The 17438-nt window shown below is 40.7% G+C and overlaps 1 protein-coding gene across 1 annotated transcript in view; it reads right to left on the bottom strand.

The window, feature by feature from the left end:
• Nucleotides 1–5504, bottom strand: part of gabra3 (gamma-aminobutyric acid type A receptor subunit alpha3) — a 78778-nt gene extending 73274 nt beyond the window's left edge. Inside the window, exon 1 of the mRNA XM_085363513.1 lies at nt 5422–5504. Coding sequence (XP_085219639.1) covers nt 5422–5504 — 83 coding nt within the window. The remainder of the gene's footprint in view (nt 1–5421) is intronic.
• Between the last annotated feature and the right edge of the window lie 11934 nt (nt 5505–17438).

The following is a 17438-nucleotide window of genomic DNA, read 5'->3' as shown; positions in this document are numbered from 1 at the left end:
TTTGTTTTGTTTGTTCCGCTGTTGTACGGCACTACGTTGCCTGGCGGAAGGATCGGGGTTCAAGAGTGGTATGTTAGTCACATGTCCGTCCGCCAGGCAACGTAGTGCCGTACGAAGTAGCTCGAAAAACAAACTTCAAAGTAGCGCTACGCGTTCAGTGGGAGGCGTGGATGATGAGCGGCGATAAACTTGCGAAAAGCAAGTTATGCCCAACTCCACCGGTGGATTCTGACAGCGTGGAAAAGTGTGAAAACATCCACGATCACCAACGGATTTGAAGGGCTGGACTGCTGCATGATGAAGAGGACACCGCCACGGCCCTTCTGAGGGTGTTCGACTCTGACACTGACAACGAGGATTTCTTTGGTTTTGAAAGTGACAACGAAGGAGAGAAGCTGAGAGTGGATGACGAAGCCATCCTGAGCCTGTTTGTATCCGACACTGGAGGAGAGGACTTTGGTGGTTTTAGTGCGCAGGAAGAAGAGAAAGATGGTGGTGAATGACTGACTTTTCTTCTTGTTAAAGCTGTGTCACTGCACCTGAGCCTAAAAGGTAGTCCGAATCTATTTTTCTGGTGTGCTATAGGTTACTGTTATGTACTACATGTGCAAATATGTACCTATAACTTGTTTTTCAAAATATTAATAAAAGTGATGTGTCTCCAAACAGCCATCTCTTTCCTGACAATTCCCTTTGTGCATATTCTCTTACATATGATAAGTCAACATTGAAACACCTGCGGCTTTTAGTCAGGTGCGGCTAATGTATGTACAAAACAGGATTTTCCCCTGATTTTAGCTTGTGCGGCTAATATTTAGGTGCGCTTTGTAGTCCGGGAAATACGGTACTCAGCTAGAGTAGAAATGTGTTTTAAAAGGACCAGTCCATTTATTGTACCATTTATTTCAGACTTGAATTTTTCATATTTCTTAACAACATGACTTTCAGATACCGTTTATCTGCTGTACATTGTGTTTTTTTTGGCCTGACACTTGTTTGTCCTCCATTTGTTCAGTTTCCTCATATTTTTGGAGGATGCACTGCATATCATGCTGAGATAAATCAACTTCTGGGAATCAGCTTGGTGCAGAATTACTACTTCATGTCAAACTCTGCTATTTTTCCCCTTTTTAAAGCTTCAGCTAAAGAAATTGGAAAAGAACTTGTGTGTTGCAAAAAGGCTTCAGGTAAAAAGTGCCTGAGACGTCATTGGTTCTTTGCCAAGTTTTCTATTATGTGTAGACACAACACTGTTTCATCCCATAAGTGCCTTTTTATGGTCGAAACTTGAATGGCTCATAGGTCAGTGTTAAGTTGCTTAACAAACAAACTAAAAAAAATCCCCTGAATGTGAAAAAGGACGTTAATGTTCAATGAAAAACTTGATTGAAAAAAGATCTGTGTGTGTGTGTGTGTGCTCTTTGACCACTTGACCAGTGACTCAATTGTTCAAATGATTGAGGCCCCTATAACACTGGCTAAGCCAAAATAACTGATAAGCCAACTAATTAAATCAAATTAGAAAGGAAACGCGGTGTATACAATTGGCAAATCTTGACAGGTAACCTATGATTTGACATTAAGTAGATTCTCAAACCTCTGACTTTCTATTTCTTTTGACTCCTCTGAGAAACTATTTGGCTGGTCATTCAATCAGGAAAGCAGTTCCGCCATGAATACCTTACCCTTGTCCAGACCCGTGAAACATTAACCTTGACAACACCACTGAAACAGAATGTTAACTGTTGACCTGGTCACTTCTCAAAGTGATGCCCCTCTCTGCCCTGCTGTAAATAATTCATGTGGGATGAGCTTACAAAGCCAGCAGAGCCTGGGTGTCATGGTCCTGGGTCATTTTGACCCAGTGTTCTTAGTTTTTCTGTAGTTTTGTATTTTGTTTCTTATGTCCATTGGATTGTTTGGTTTGGTATTTGGATTCCCTCTGTGTCCATGTTTTTATTGTGGTGTTTGCTCTGGTACCGTGTTCCCATCCTATGTGTTCTGTGTTCTCCTCATCCCCTCATATTCATCCTTCTTCTCTGCCTCTCTCTCTGCCTCTCTCTCTCCGTGCTCATCTCTGTGTACTGTGTTGTGTTTAAGGTCCACATCTTGGTGTCAGTATCGTCAGTTTCGTGTCCTCCCTGCTCGGCCATGAGTAATTGTCTTCAGCTGTGTTCCCCGTGTGTTCCCACTTCCCTCGTTACCTTCTGTGTATTTATGTCAGAGTGTCCCTTTGTTCTGTGTTGCGTCGTCCCTCTAGGTTGTGTGCATTTTCCGTGTCTTCCCAGCGCCTCAGCTTTTAGTTGCTCCCAGTATAGTTTTATACGACTTCATATGTTCCTGTTAATAAAGACCGGCCTTTGAGTTCATCCCCGTGTGTCTAGAGCCGTGCATTTGGGTCCTCTCTTGCCTTCACACAGCCGCCGCATGACACTGGGCAACTTCAGAGCCAATATACAGGCAAAGTGTACATATAGCACTTTCATTCTTATAGCTATTGATTATGTGCCATGTTATCCAGAAGCTTGGCAATAGATTACAAACAAAACAGACAACAAGATGGCCTGACTGTCGACACTTGTTAAGCGTTGACTGTATAAGTGGAAGGCAGAGTGGAAGCGAGGCAAGCTGAAGGACTGATGGACCTTCGCCATTATGCAGACTTCTCATTTATATGTGGTCCATGGATTGCTGGGAATAACAGCTTAATCATGCCCTGACTTTCAGTGTGGGGTGAGGAAATTTGTTGATGTGCAGAATGACAGATCCTTATATAGAGGATTTGTCTGTTACACCTTAATCCATTAGGAAAGTCTCCTGCTTCAACTGTAGTAAAGCCGATTTGGAGCTTGTTGATAGCATCAGTGGGCATCAGGGAGGTGGCAGTTCTCAGAGAGAAACAGCTTTGCTGATATGCAGATATTCTGGGAGCATGTGCAAGCTCATGGTCTGAGGATTATACCCAAAGTTTGATGGACAATTAAAATATACTTTTACTTTCAGATGCAAAAAAATCCATTTTTCAGTTTAGGTTTAGATTTCAGGAGAGGCAACACATAAAAAAAGTCTTTATTCAAATAAGCAAATGTGAAGCCTCATGTAGTACAAGTTAAACCAAAGAAAAATGTTTTAAGCAGAGACTGCTGTGCTACATTGCGTCTGAAATAACTGGAAGATGATTTTTAGTGAGTCCCTGTCACGTGTCACATCAGGCACATGCATTAAAACCTTCTCTGACTGCTCGGGCAGTGCTGCAGCAGCATGTGGGTAGGGCTGCTGTGCTCAAAGCCAGATGGCCATGCAAGGGATATGTGCTCTCATATCAGATATGTTAGAAACTAAACGTTAGCATAGTCTGCAGCCTGAGCTTTTGGATCATAGAGATATGGCTGCCATCACCAGATGCTTTTAAACTGAAGTAAACCTTAAAATTAGATCAGTCTTAGCCAAGTACTGCAGATGAAGGGAACACCTTGTTTTCTAAGACCAGGGGAGTTTAGTCAAAACCTCGAGAAGAAAAGGTAACACTCTTTCTAAAAATGTGTGTTACGCCGGCGTGCTCCTGTTTGACTGAGTTATGGTACGGATACAAATTTTGATGCAAACTCTAGCTCGAGGTAGTGTGACACCTCCAGAGATCAGCTGTGAAAAACGTTCAGTGAAGTCACTGAGACACTGTTTACTGGAGACAATAAGTTTGCAAAATAAGAACTGTGTGCATGCGTGTGTGTTTGGGCCGGCTGAAAGAAGTAGGCTCCAGAGCTTCATGAAGAAGAAGAATGTCTTAAATAAAGTAATTTGCCTGGTTCTGCTGCATCTATTTAGATAAATGTCAAACTTTTTTTTATAAATACAACAATGTGGCACAAGTGCAGCTGACTGTTAGAGTTAAGTTCTGTCTTATATGTCTGGACACTTTTTCAGTCAGTTTAGTCTGTGTTCATCACTGACTAAAGATCTGTTGATCTACATACACTGTATGAACCTGGCTGAATTGAAAGCTACTTTAAGACCAGGGCACAGGTTCTTGTAAAAAGATGTCTTGCCAGGCTTGGCCAGCACCTTCCCCTGGTCCCACATTTCTATTTAATATATGTAATTACAAGCACTGTGTGCTCCTAATAAGCAAGAAGAGCCAAGTGGCACAGTGACAAAGCAAACTGGGCTAATCCCTGTCACAGTGTTCTGATTTCCTTCCCCGACCGGCTTTCTTCCAGGTTCGGCAAGCCTTTCCTAGCGTGTAAAATCTTAAAGTGATTTACACTCCGTCGCGTCTGCCTGCCATAACATCCTACCTTATCAACAATGCAAACAAGGCAACCTGTGCAATCTCTGCGTTTGAAATTACAAGGAGTATGATTAAAATGACTCCTAGACATGCTGGAGTTTTCTTTTTTCGCTGACTCGTAACACGCAGCCTGAAAAAATATGCACAGGATGCAGGAGTGAAAATGCTGTGAATGGACAATCATAGCTATGTTGTGCTGCACAACGCAAATTAACTCAGCAGTCAGTGAAATTTAGACGAGTGGTGAAGACAGCACTAGGTGCATTTAGATGGGAGGATAACTCACTTTATGTCTGTTCTGTTCTTGAGGACACATGTCATGTATTCTATTTTAAGAGTCACAGTGCTCTGAGGTCCTTGGGTACAAAAACTTCAATATGTGCAAGAACAAAAGAAGATGAGTTTTTCTCTATACACTGAATTATTAAGCTCTTGCAGAACTATATACACAAGAATTGAGCCATAATTCTTAACATTTCAATTCAGGTGTTTTCAGTCCCACTGTCACAGGTGAATAAACTGAGCATCTGGCCTTGCAGTCTGCCTTTACTGTAAAAATATTTGGGAAAGAATGAGTCGCTCTGAAGAACTCATTGAACTCATTGAACTCAAGCGGGGTGCTGTAATATGATGCCACTGTTGCAACATTCACTTTGTGAAATTTCTGCCTTCCTGGATGTTCCACTACAATCTCAAAGTGGTAGTATTGCAAAATGGAAGCATTTAGGAACCACAGCAACTCAGACCACGGAAAATTAAATGAAGACTCAACAAGTTGCCAATGCTCTGCGGACGGAATAAGTGCAGAGTAACAAATCTCCTCTGGTGTTAACATCAGCACAAAAACTGTGCAACGGGAGCTTCATGGCATGGGTTCCCATGGCAGAGCAGGTGCAATGTATAGGTGGTTCAGTAATCCATACAGCATTACAGTTATTGCATCTGACAGTCACAACTAAGATTCTAATTTCATACATTTCTTAAATTTTCCATGCAAATAAAAAAAGTTGGTTAGGCTGCAGAAGCGAGCCTGATCAAACAGGTCCTAAAAAAAACAACCCCACATCAGCAGCAGACACCCGAGTACTGAACTTGAATGGGCATTACAGCGTGACATATATATTTTTGTGTACCTGCATTCAGGAATGAGGCTGAGGAGCAGGAGGAGCCAAAAGCCAATATCCACTGACTGAGGCTTCCAACGTGCAGCAGCCATAGTCTCTGCGCAGGTCTGCAGAAGGAAAGAGGAGACATAAGTGGATGGTGTTATGTTTGGAGACTCAACCAAAATATCCAGTTTTCCATTCCTTATTTATTCCATAATTTATTTCATCTTCGCACTCTGCACCACTGCACATATCAATATAAATATGCTATACATGTTGTTATTGCGACCTGTCCAGGCTGTATCCAGCCCTTTCTCCCTATGGTAGCTGGGATAGGCTCCAAGCCCCCCGCGATCCCGAATTGAACAAGCGGAAGAGAATGGATAGATGGATGCTGTTCTAGTCTGTCTACTCTGCAAAATACATTGAGAGCAAAGAAAATAACAAGGCCCAATTCCCTGTATTTGTGCACATACTTGGCCAATAAATGTGATTCTGAATTACTCAGACTTCTGAATGTATTACTCACAAAATGTTGTCCGATCTAAGTCACGATTATAAACAAACAACATGACTACGCTATGATGAAATAACACAAACAACTGGACTAAATATAGTAACTCAGAACCTCTTTTAGTAGAAACCGTCCTCATCAAACTACACCCTTTTTGGCTCCTTCCTCAAAGCACACTGTGTTCTGTTGATCTTATGTGCTGCACAATAATGTTTAATATTTAGTATTTACTGTCATATTCCCATATATCATTGTGATGTTGTTTATTCTATTACTCTTGTTCTCTTCTGCTTGTTTTCTTTTTTCTTTCTCAGCAGGTGACCCAGGTGATTGATATATGCATTTTTTTTCTCTGCCCGTTCTGTTGTTTTTTGTTTTTTGCCCTTCTCCCCCGTCCCTCTTCTCAGCTGTTTCTCTTTCCCTCTTTCTTTCTCCCCTTCTTTCCCCCAGTCAAGTCTGTCCTGTATTCAGCAAGTGAAAATAAAATAAACAATAAAAGGTGAATCAAATGGACCATTACGGCAAGGCTGGGATGGTCAATTTGGTAAAGTAAATCCGTTGGGCATCTTTCTTTGCCTTTAGACAACAATTCTGATGAAAAAAAAAAAAAAAAGAAACCGTCCTCATCAGTGTTTTCTTGTAGCTGTTTAAAAGCTCCGGATAATAATGTTTTTTAAACCTTTTAATGATTAAACAGCCCTCTTTAAAACAGACCTGGGCTATGTCTATGAAGAGGTAGAGTGGCACCACTTATTGGAACAGGCAAATGCAATTTAACATATTTCATAGGATATATTAGACCCCTTACATACGACATAAAATTGATAGTAATTATTGCCCCAGATGCTTGAGATGTAAGGTCACAGATGGCAATCTCCTATACATGCTGTGGAATTGCGCAGTGATAGAAGAATTTTGCAGACGGGCCATTCAAATAATCTCAGGGGTAATGGGGATCCAAATTGAACTGGACCCAAAACTATGGATTCTAGGTGACAGAGGTTCTATTAACGTGAATTACCATAGGTGATGCCCCAATATCTAAGTTGGATTATGTTCAGGAGTCTTGGTCTGAATTCCATTCTTTCTCAACTATTCGGTTCTTTATTTGTGTGCCTTGGGTTTTCTTTATTTGTAGGTCCCAGACTGCCCTGACATACTTCTGTAACACTGTAACACTGTTTAATTCAATTTACTTTACAGTCTATTGCAAACTGTTCAGCCCTTGAGGTCAAAAAGCAGCTCCAAACCAAGTTGCTCCCTCCACCTTGCCTCACAGTTGGGGCTAGTTCTTGATGTTGGTGCGCAAAGTCTCCTTTTTCCCCCACTCCAAAAAACAAAACGATAGCAGTGAATGTATTTGATGAGGGCCACTTAGGAGAACTCTTTTGTCTGATCTTTTCAGAAAGGCTCTTGAGGCAAAATTGAGAAAATAGAGAAGATACTTCTAAACTGACAAAGCTTGTCTTGCAATTTGGACACAAACCCAAATCTCCTTTTTAAAATTCTTGCATGCGATGCACCAACAATCGACACCAACAAGCAAAAATATTTTCTTTAGGTTTGTAATAGCAATTGACTGATTCTACTGTGAACAAATGTTTTAGCAAGTTGTAGAGATTTCTGCAGGTGTTTATTCTTTCTATTCTTTCTGTTACGCTTTTAAAATTACACAGTGTGCTCTTGGTGTGCTCTTAGTAGGACGCCCACACCTAGTAGCTCTACTGAATTTCATCCATTTGTTGACAGCTTTTCTTATTGTGGATAAAGAAACACCAAAGTCTTTAGAAATGCTTTTGGAGGATTTCCAGCTTCTTCTAAGGTGCGATGAGAGCGTTCGTGATTGAAGCATGGCTGCACGAGTCATTCTTTCTCAAGAAAAGCAGACTCAGCAACTGGGTTTTGCATGGCTGAATTCACAGGGCAGGGCACCTCTAAAACTCACACTTCTAATCTCATCTCCTTAATTTGAATGCCTGACTTTAAATAGCTTTAGCACAAAGGTTCACTTATTTTTCCCAGCCTGCCTTTTGAATCATTACAATTTATTCAGTGAAAATGTGAAAAGTTCAAAATTTTTCTTGCAACTGTAAGTACAGAATTGATTACTGATCAAACCAAACCTAAGACTGCTTTTCTTTTAAATTACTCACCAAAGCCTCAACAATAACCTGCCTGTTCTCCTGTGCTCGATAAGTTATATTCATGGTATTTATGGTGTTTTTCAGTCTTAAACACATAATCCTGTGAGTCTGTCTATTATGTGGGTTAAAATCAAAAGACGCTGTATGTCCAACTCAGTGTTTAAATGATCAGTGTGGAAGAAAAAAATGACACATTGTCCAAATAATACTCAGAAAAGCAATGTGTATAAATTTCCTCTGTGCTTAACAGGGATGGCCTGACTTATTTACGAGAGCTGGCTTCATTTATTCTGCGCCTTTATTTTCTTATCATAATAGAGAATTTCTTTTAGGACACTAGTGACTTGAAATGACATGGGCTTATAAGGTTCTTTTGCATCACCACAAAAACAGAACAGCAATGAAGACAAATGTGTCAAAAACAGTTAGATTTCACAGTATTTTTGCATTTTGCATCTCCTTGCATCAGCAGGTGATCTCAAAAGACACTCTTTGTATACATGTGTAACCTTGCAGAAGTTTTGCAGTTTAATGCACCAACCACACAAAACTGCAGCTTACTGGTGCACAGAGTAAGAACACAGACAGCTGTTCCCCATCAGCAAAGACTTCATTTTCTTCCGTGCTGGAAACAGTCCCCTCTGAGTTTCCGTTTGCTGATCCAAAAACGAGCCTGGTTAGCACACCAGACAATGAAATAAGGCACGACTCTTTGCTAAAGATGTACACTTATGGAACTGAAATTGTAACCAGTAATAATTATTTTTTCTACATAATTATTTGACTACAATAGTCAGTAATAATACTGTTTATACAGCCTTCAGAATCCCTTTAAGCACATGCTTATTGTAAACTGCATGGTTTAGTACTTAATATATACTTTACTTTAATTAATGATTAGACCTTATCTCTTTAACAAGCATGCATAGGCTATATAAACAACTTCGCATACTGTGCGCTAATTAATGGTTGCCCAAGGGTTTTGGCTATCTGGGAGAAGAACTCAGGCCATGCAGTAAAACTGTGGCTGCCAGTCTAAGTGGGGCACAGGATGGGGAAAAACGTCTTCAAGACATTGTGTGCATGAGAGGATAACCTAAATGGCTCTGTGGCAGCCTTCATCCTCTCCTTCATCTTCCTCCCTTGGGTTCTGCAGTGAAGTCACATCATCTTCCTGACTTCAGCAAAGTTTAAAATGTAGCTCCATAGGCTCAGCTGTGAACACGCAACATGCACTTGTTAGAAACTTGCTTTAAAATAATCTGCCGGAAAATGTGATGAGGTTTAGATAAAGACTGCTGTGGTAATTATCAAAGACAGCTTGTTAGTTTGTTGTTTTGCCACCACAGGTTTATATTCTACTTGTTCTGCAGGTGTGCAACACGACAGAGAACAGAGTTTAACACTCAACTCAGGTTTCAAGTGTTTGCAAATTGTTTGCAACAATGCTTCACTTTATCAAGAATTGTTATTGACTGAAATTCTATTATCGCAACAGTAACATTCATTTAATTTTCTGAATGTCTTTTTTATCCCTTACTCCACATCCAATTTACTTTATGATTTGAGACCTGGCTGGAATGATATTATTGGGCTCAAGCCCATCTGTAGACAAAGAAGTGATGCATGTGCTTAGTTAAAATTCAATTCATTGTTTTATTGTTTGTCATGAATGTCTTTGGTGGCAGATATTGAAAGTAATAGTTCATAATTGGATTAACAGTATATAAACACATGGTTTCCAGAATGAGCAGGCCCATTAATTCTGCTGTAAAAATGTCCAAACATCAATTTTACAAGGACATGTCTAACTATATTTATCCATAGTGTTTAACACAGCACAAACTAGAAATGTACAATGACGTGAAAATGATTTTGTCCCCTGTTAATTTCTTAGATTTGTTCATATTTCTTATACATTAATGTTTCAAAATGCAGTCTTCAAATGATGATTTCATTTATAAAGGAGGAAGAAGTCCATCCAAATCTACCTGAAAAAGTAACTGTAACTGTGATTAGTAAATTCGTTTTTGGAAAGCTGAGTTCAGTTTCAGCAGCCACACCCAGGTTTGATTACTGCTACACATGTGGAATCAAGAAATCACTTAAACAGCCTCACAAAGTGAAGCTGGCTTAAAGATCTCAAAAAGAAACAGATCGTACCACAGCCTAAAGGAACTCAGGAACAGATGGGAAACAAAGACATCATCTGTGGTTATAAAGCCATTTCTAAGGTCATCGGACCTCAGCAAACCACAGTAAGAGCCATTATCACAAATGGAGAACTTAAAATAGTGGTGAACCTTTGCAGGAGTGGCTGGCCTACCAAAATTAATCTAAGAACACATTCACGACCCATCAGGAGGTCAGAAAAGAACCCAGAACAACAACTAAAGAACTGCATCCAAAAACCAAATAAAGGACTTGGATATGCATGTAAATAAAAGCTCAAAAATGGAGATCTCTTCTCTCTGGGCCTGTCTGTGAGGGACATCATATACACTATATAAACGCAACTTCATAGTGAAATCACGCACATACTGTGACTCTTTCCACAGCTGTTAGGCTAGAGTAAAAAAACTAACCTTTATTTATGCCTTCATGTCTATGTAACTATTACCTACAGCTAAACTGAAACTAAATTCATAAAATTCTAAATACATATTCTCAAAACAAATGATGCTGAAAACATACAAGCTATTATTACCACTCACTGCATGACACACATGTTCAGTTTGTTGCTTCATGTTAGGATCTTCTGCATTTGCTGTTGCACTCAAACAAACATATTAGTACATGCACCTACATAAAACAGTTTCCTTTATACAGTATATGCGCTCTCTTTATGATGCAGAACAACTGCTATCTTAAAATTAAAACGGTCATTAATAATGCAGCTAATAAGAAGCGGGGCAATTTACAGAAAGGTATTACCTTGCATTAAAAATGAATGCATTCAAAAATTGGCAAAGCTGCTACTGAATGCAGTCTGAAAACACTGAGAAGATGAGAAACAAGAAGCCCGATGACTGGGGTACAGCAGTCACGCAGTCACATGAATGCACGCACACACGTGAAGCAGGCGTGTGGCAATTTCAAGGCTTTCATCATGCTTTTGTGAGATTCAGCCCTCCCTCTCCATTGCCACCGTACAGAGAGAAGATCAAACCCTTTCCTCATGGGAATCACTGATCTCTATGTTACCTTAGAGCACTGATCATTACAGGAGGAGTAAACAAATGAGTGGATGCAAAAATACAACTCGGGCTGGTGTTCAAACATGCAGTCGCATTAACAGTGTTCCAACCTGTGACTATCTTCCTACACTATATCTGCGATGGAGCTGAGGTGAAGCCGTTTCAATAAGGGTGTCTTAATATTGACTAAAGTAGCTAAGCACCAAGATAAGCCAAGATCCACATCTACTTTAAGTCTTTATACTGGCAGCTGTGCTTGCGAGAATTGGCAATTATTTTAAACAGTCTTTGATGCTTCTTGGCAGTTTGTCACCTAAATTTTTCCAAGACCCGAAGTAGCAAATAAAGAGATGCCTCAGTGTTGCTGCTGGTGGCATTTAGGACAAGCCTTCACAATTTCCTTGTCAGATTAAATAGCTAAGACCGCATCACAATGCAAACTGCAATGAACAAACTGTTTGATAAGTAGCACTGCAGCTCTTGTGGGATGTTCCCGGTCTGCAGTGGTCAGTATCTATCAAACGTGGTCCAAGGTAGGAATAGCGACAGGGTCATGGGAGACCAAGACTCACCGATGCACATGTGGAGCAAAGGCTGATCCGTGTGGTCCAGTCCAATAAATGAGCTACACTACCTCAAATTGCTGAAGACCTGCAAAAACTGCTGGTCTGATAGAAAGATGTCAGAATACAGTTTGTTGCCTGCAGAAGAGACTGCAGACCAAACAGGGTGCCTATATGACCTCTGTCCAGTGACGAAAACGCCAACAATAAGCACGAGCATCAGAAGTGACCCCTGGAGAAATGGAAGAACATCATGTGGATCGCCAGCTGCGTCGCTTACCTGGGGAACACCTTGCACTAGCATTGCCACAAAGCAAGAATGGCTCAGGGATTGTCTGAGGAGCACAACAAAGAGTCTGAGGTGTTGACTTGGCCTCCAAATTCCCCAGATCTCAATCCTATTAAGATGACAAGATGCCCCACCTTGAAACTTACAGGACTTAAAGGATCTGTTACTAACATCTTTGTGCCAGACACCACAGCACACCTCCAGTGGTCTAGTAGAGTTTATGCTTCGACTTCTCAGGGCAGCAAAAGGGGGACCAAAAACAATATTAGGAAGGTGGTCATATATGCCTAATCGATGTATGCTTACAGTCTCTGTTATAAACCAGTGGCTGTCATTGTTAAATAAAGCATCACGTATACCTTTGGATGAGAAATATTACAGTGGGGCTTTTTTCTAACATGGAAACGCAATCCTGATGGTCTCTTTAAAGAAGAAAGAGACGGGATCTGAACATGTTTCCATGCCCACCTATCACATAATCTTATCAGGACAACTGAACCAGAATTCAAGAGCACTCTCATTATTTCACATGAATTCACCTAAAACTGGATTACTTGAGCAGCCACATTAGGAGGTGAATTGTAAATGTAGCCATTTGAATTGAGCATGGTTCATGCAAATCAGCTGAAATGCTACTTTTAATCATTTCAACACATGTCATGCTTGAGGCCATGCCAAGACCCAGTGTCAAATTATACCAATCTTGTGCTTAAGAAATGCTGGTCAAACAGAAAGCTGCAGTCTGCCATGCAAGATTTTGTTTTATTCTTTACACACATCACATTCGGTTTCCAGGCTCTGCCTCTCTCTTTCATTCCCTTCTGCGCTGTGTTTTTGTTAAAAATAATCCTGGCTCGTTAGCCATTAAAGATTTTATGTTCCCATAAAAGCTACTTGATGCCCTCTGGTACCAGAGGTATCATTTCCTTGTCTTCTAACGTCTGTCTGAAAATTGCATTGCTAATTTCCTGACATATATTACCACCTATTCGAGTCACTTCCACTCATACTCATCACTGCATATGTGTCATCTTTAAGGCTTCAAATGTCCGGGGTGAATAAATCTTTTGAAAATATGTAGACATTTCTGTGCCCTTAGGCTCAGTCATAACACGGTTTCACCACAAGTAGTCTTTGTAATTTGTGGCTGAAAAAGTATTTTCTAGTTAAAACGATGAAAATACAGAATATTGACTATTTCAAATGACTACGTAAAAAAAAAAAAAAGATGACCTAATTATTTTCATTAGTCAGCCCATAAACTCCATAATCTATCTGTTAATTCATCTAGAAAGCATACGAGACATCACTCTTATTAAGTGTCCTTAAGTCCTTTCCAATAAAAAAGGCAAACAGGCACTAAAAGGCTGGCTTCTATTCACTGTATACAATTCTGCACCAGATTTACCAATACCTGTCATGTAAATGAGGGCTCCAGCCGTCCCTGGGGCTCAGATTGGGCTTGAAAAAGAGAAAACGAAGGAGGGGGAATAAAGACATGGTGCTTTTGTTGGCAAATTAAAAATAGCTCGCCTAAAGTGACAGTAGACCTAAACCACTTTCCGTTTCCTGCTCTTCTAACATTTGTTTTCAATTCTGCTGTCAGTCTATTTTTTTCCTGGGGATAAAAGCATATGTTATGAATAATGCAATCACATTTTACAGAATTAAAGGCTGTAAATGCCTTTGACGCAAAGGAGGTGAATTATCTGAATGGGCAACTATGCTGAGTGATAATAGGTGGTAAAATAAAAAGTGTCAGGGCCTAGTTTCCTACAAGCGAAATGTCACTCTGAGACAAATTTGTTTATTGTTCGTAGTTACACTGCCAGTTGAAACATAAAAGAAAGTGAAATTCAAACTGAATGTATTATACAGGCCATTTCACGGTGTGCAAAATACTACCGCTGCAGCTACTGCACAGCCGGGACGACGAGGAACATTTAATAAAAACAGGAAATCTAATCAGCCAATAAATACCAATCACTCCAGTAATTGTTGAATTCAGGGCACAGCTCTATAGTTATCTAATCCATGTGGCTGTTAACTAAAAATAGCCCCAAATCCTGTCATATTTGCTTTGATGCAATGATTATGCACTGTGCATCTACCAGCAGTCTATTATTTACAACATACATCAAAAAAGACTCATTGCTTCAAAGTTGAGGGAATCACTAGTGTTCAGGATAGCAGGACACATTAATATCGTGGGGTTTGTCTAAAATCATATTAAAGCACAGAGAATTAAAAGCGTACATTCATGTGGAGCTACTCCCAGCTGCAAAACCGAGTGACAAGTTAGGAATTGAAAATAGCTTCATTCAGTGTAGTTAATACAGAGAAACCCACAGATTTAGAGTCGTAAGAAAGCACAAGTACTGAAACTGAATACGTTTCTTTCTCTTGAAACAAATCATTGACTAAATAAAACAGTCCTAAAGTAATGAAACAAAACAATCATGTCATTGGTAATTAATAGTAATAACATGAATACAAACACGAACAATAATTAGAAAAGATCAAGAAAAAACACATCGATTGGTTTGCTGAAATAACTCCCTACAGTCAGACCAGTGAAAACATTAACTGGTTATCAACTGCTGATATCACCAAGTGCAATGAACTCATGATCTTGTTGCCTTTGAAATGGTTGCTCTGGAAATGGGGACCAAGTCTGCACTCACTTTCAGTCTGTGACTGTTTTCAAAGTTGAAAGGAGGCTGCCAACGTACTTTTGCTGTAGTGTGATTGAGCTATTAAGAAAATAAATGAACAGCTAAAATAGCTTAAAGTAAACAACAGGTGTTTAAGTAGCTTAATGTAGCCTCCTGGATAAGGAATTCAAATAGCAAATGCTAGTAGACAGTTGGAAAGTTAGCAAAAATAACTTGATAAATAGTTCAAAGCGTTAGCTTAAATAAGAGCTGAAACAGCGTGGTCATTTGAAATATTAATGGTAAAACTTTCAAACATTTATGCTCTTTTGGCAGCTAAAATACTAAATAACGATTAACTGTATTTGCAAAATATAATGAATGGTTGAAAAAGTACAGTGAACAGTGAAAAATGGGTTTTGGTTATTATTTGCTATTAAGTGGCTTGAGAGTATGAATCCAGCTAAATGCAAAATGTGAAACTTTATTAGATATTGTGAAATATGGCTGAAATTTGAAACTGGAAAAACAAAAATAAAAACCATAAAATGCTTGAGAGTAAACTTTGCTGTGCAATCAGAATCAGAATACTTTATTAATTCCTAGCAAATGATGTATTATGTGTATTAATGATATGTGGTCCAGTTCATAATAACCTATTTGGAACGTGGAGTGAGTTCATCTGTCTGCGGCCATGTCTGACAAATAAAAAAGTCTGGGAACCACCATTGTAAATGATTCCTTCTACAAAGCAGACAGGTGGAGCTCTAATAAGGGAAGAAGCACGATTTTCCTCTCTGCTTTGGGACTGTGTGTGATATAATGATCATCAGACTGTTCTCAACCAAATGATCAATGCATTGGGCTGCAAGGCAAAACAGTTTCTACTGGGACCCATCACGATTATGTTACGCCAGAGATAATTTGTCAAGATTTGGGTTTCTTCCTCACAGACATGTAATGAGAGTAAAATGAATCCATTATGAACACAGCGCCACATGACAATAAGTCTATGTTGCTGTTTTTAGGGAGGAGAGAGAACGATATATTTCATTCAGTTATTTCCATCTCACTGCTAAGGCTTGGCTGACTCATTTGCAGAGTTGTTCACAAGTGGTGAAAGGAATGATAAAATTATGGCGTGAAACAGCTAAAGTGGCCTGATGGTCCAGTTTAATGAAAGCTAAACATATTTAATCGTGTCTGAATATAAAGCGAAGTGACTTCGAAGAGGTTTTATTAGTGCTGAACTTGGCAGGAATCGAAGTCTCTCACTTCCTGCTTTTACCGAGATCTACTTAAGGAAACATCCTCTCCTGACTGAATGTTAACAGGGCCAGAAAAATGTATGACATCAGTGGTTTATTAGCATAAAGGACATAATAAAAAATATATAACAGATGGAGTTATTTTTATAGAGACGGATTTGGACTTTTCATGCCGAGCGCACACATTTACATGACAGCAGAGAGGGAAAAACAGATATCTGGCTTCCAAAAAAATGAGACCAAAGTGGTTGAAAGCAAAACACTGTCACAGCCCTTAAATCTTTGTCATTTGATGTTCAGAGAGTACTTGAAACTTTTTCGGAAATAAAATGTACACAGTGTGGTGACAGTACGTGCATGTGACATCAAATGAGATTTGATATTCCACAAGGCAAAGCTTTCATGGGATTTAGCTTCTCTCGAGGAAACAAGTGATAAAACAGTGAGAGAAAGTGCAAATTCCTGTACATACTTGCAGCTACCGCACTGTTCAAATGCACCAGTGAGCCATATAAGGCCGCTCCCCGGCCAGTTTTGTCACGGGAGTGGAACGGACTCAGGCGCAGACTGAGGTAGCACAGTTCAACGACACTTTATTAATCACACTGGTGCACTATATACACGTGAAGGGGGGGGGGAAACACCAGGGTCCCGGGGATCACTTGGCTGGGGAGACACACTTCTTCGCACTCGCTCTGCTCCTCGTCCAAACAGTCTCCACACAAGCAGCTCAGCTCACTCTCCTACTCACGGGGTCCAGGGGTCACAAAAGGGCTGATCCAGGTAAACCTGTTTACACAGACGAGGGTAAGTCGAAGGCAAACACGGGAACAGTAGAATCGCAAGGAAGCCAGGCAATACTAACGAGAGTTACTCAATATTCCAGCGACGAACAGCTCAGAGCCCCAGCCTTAAGAGCCAGAGAACTGCAATCCGCTCGAGATCAGCTGCAGGTGCGTGGGCCAAGGGCAGGAGCCCAATCAGAGCTCCGCCCAGGCAGACAGGTAGGAGAGACAGAGTGAGAGAAAAACAACAAACACTTGTGGCCACACTGGGCTGGCCGGGGAGGCACAGGGACCATGACAGTACCCCCCCCTCAACGGGAGCCCCCCGGCGACCCACCAGGCTTACCCGGGTGCAGGCGGTGGAAGTCACGGAGCAGGTCCCTACCCACGATAGCCGACCGGGGCACCCAGGAACGTTCCACTGGCCCGTAGCCCTCCCAGTCAACCAGGTACTGAAAACCCCGACCCCGGCGGCGGGAGTCCAAGATGCGCGAGACGGCGTAAACCAGCTGGCCACCCACGAGCCAGGGCGGCGGCGGGGGCCTGGAAGGAGGGCACAACGGGCTGGAGACCACCGGCTTGACCTGAGAGACATGGAACACATCATGAATACGCATGTTGCGTGGCAGC

This window comes from Diplotaxodon limnothrissa, linkage group LG10 (assembly GCF_057381915.1).
Source record: "Diplotaxodon limnothrissa isolate DT_005_m linkage group LG10, D_limnothrissa_male_GT1.1, whole genome shotgun sequence".
Classification (NCBI taxonomy): Eukaryota; Metazoa; Chordata; class Actinopteri; order Cichliformes; family Cichlidae; genus Diplotaxodon; species Diplotaxodon limnothrissa.
The sequence above is the reverse complement of the archived record's forward strand: the minus strand, read 5'-3'. Positions and strand labels throughout refer to the sequence as shown.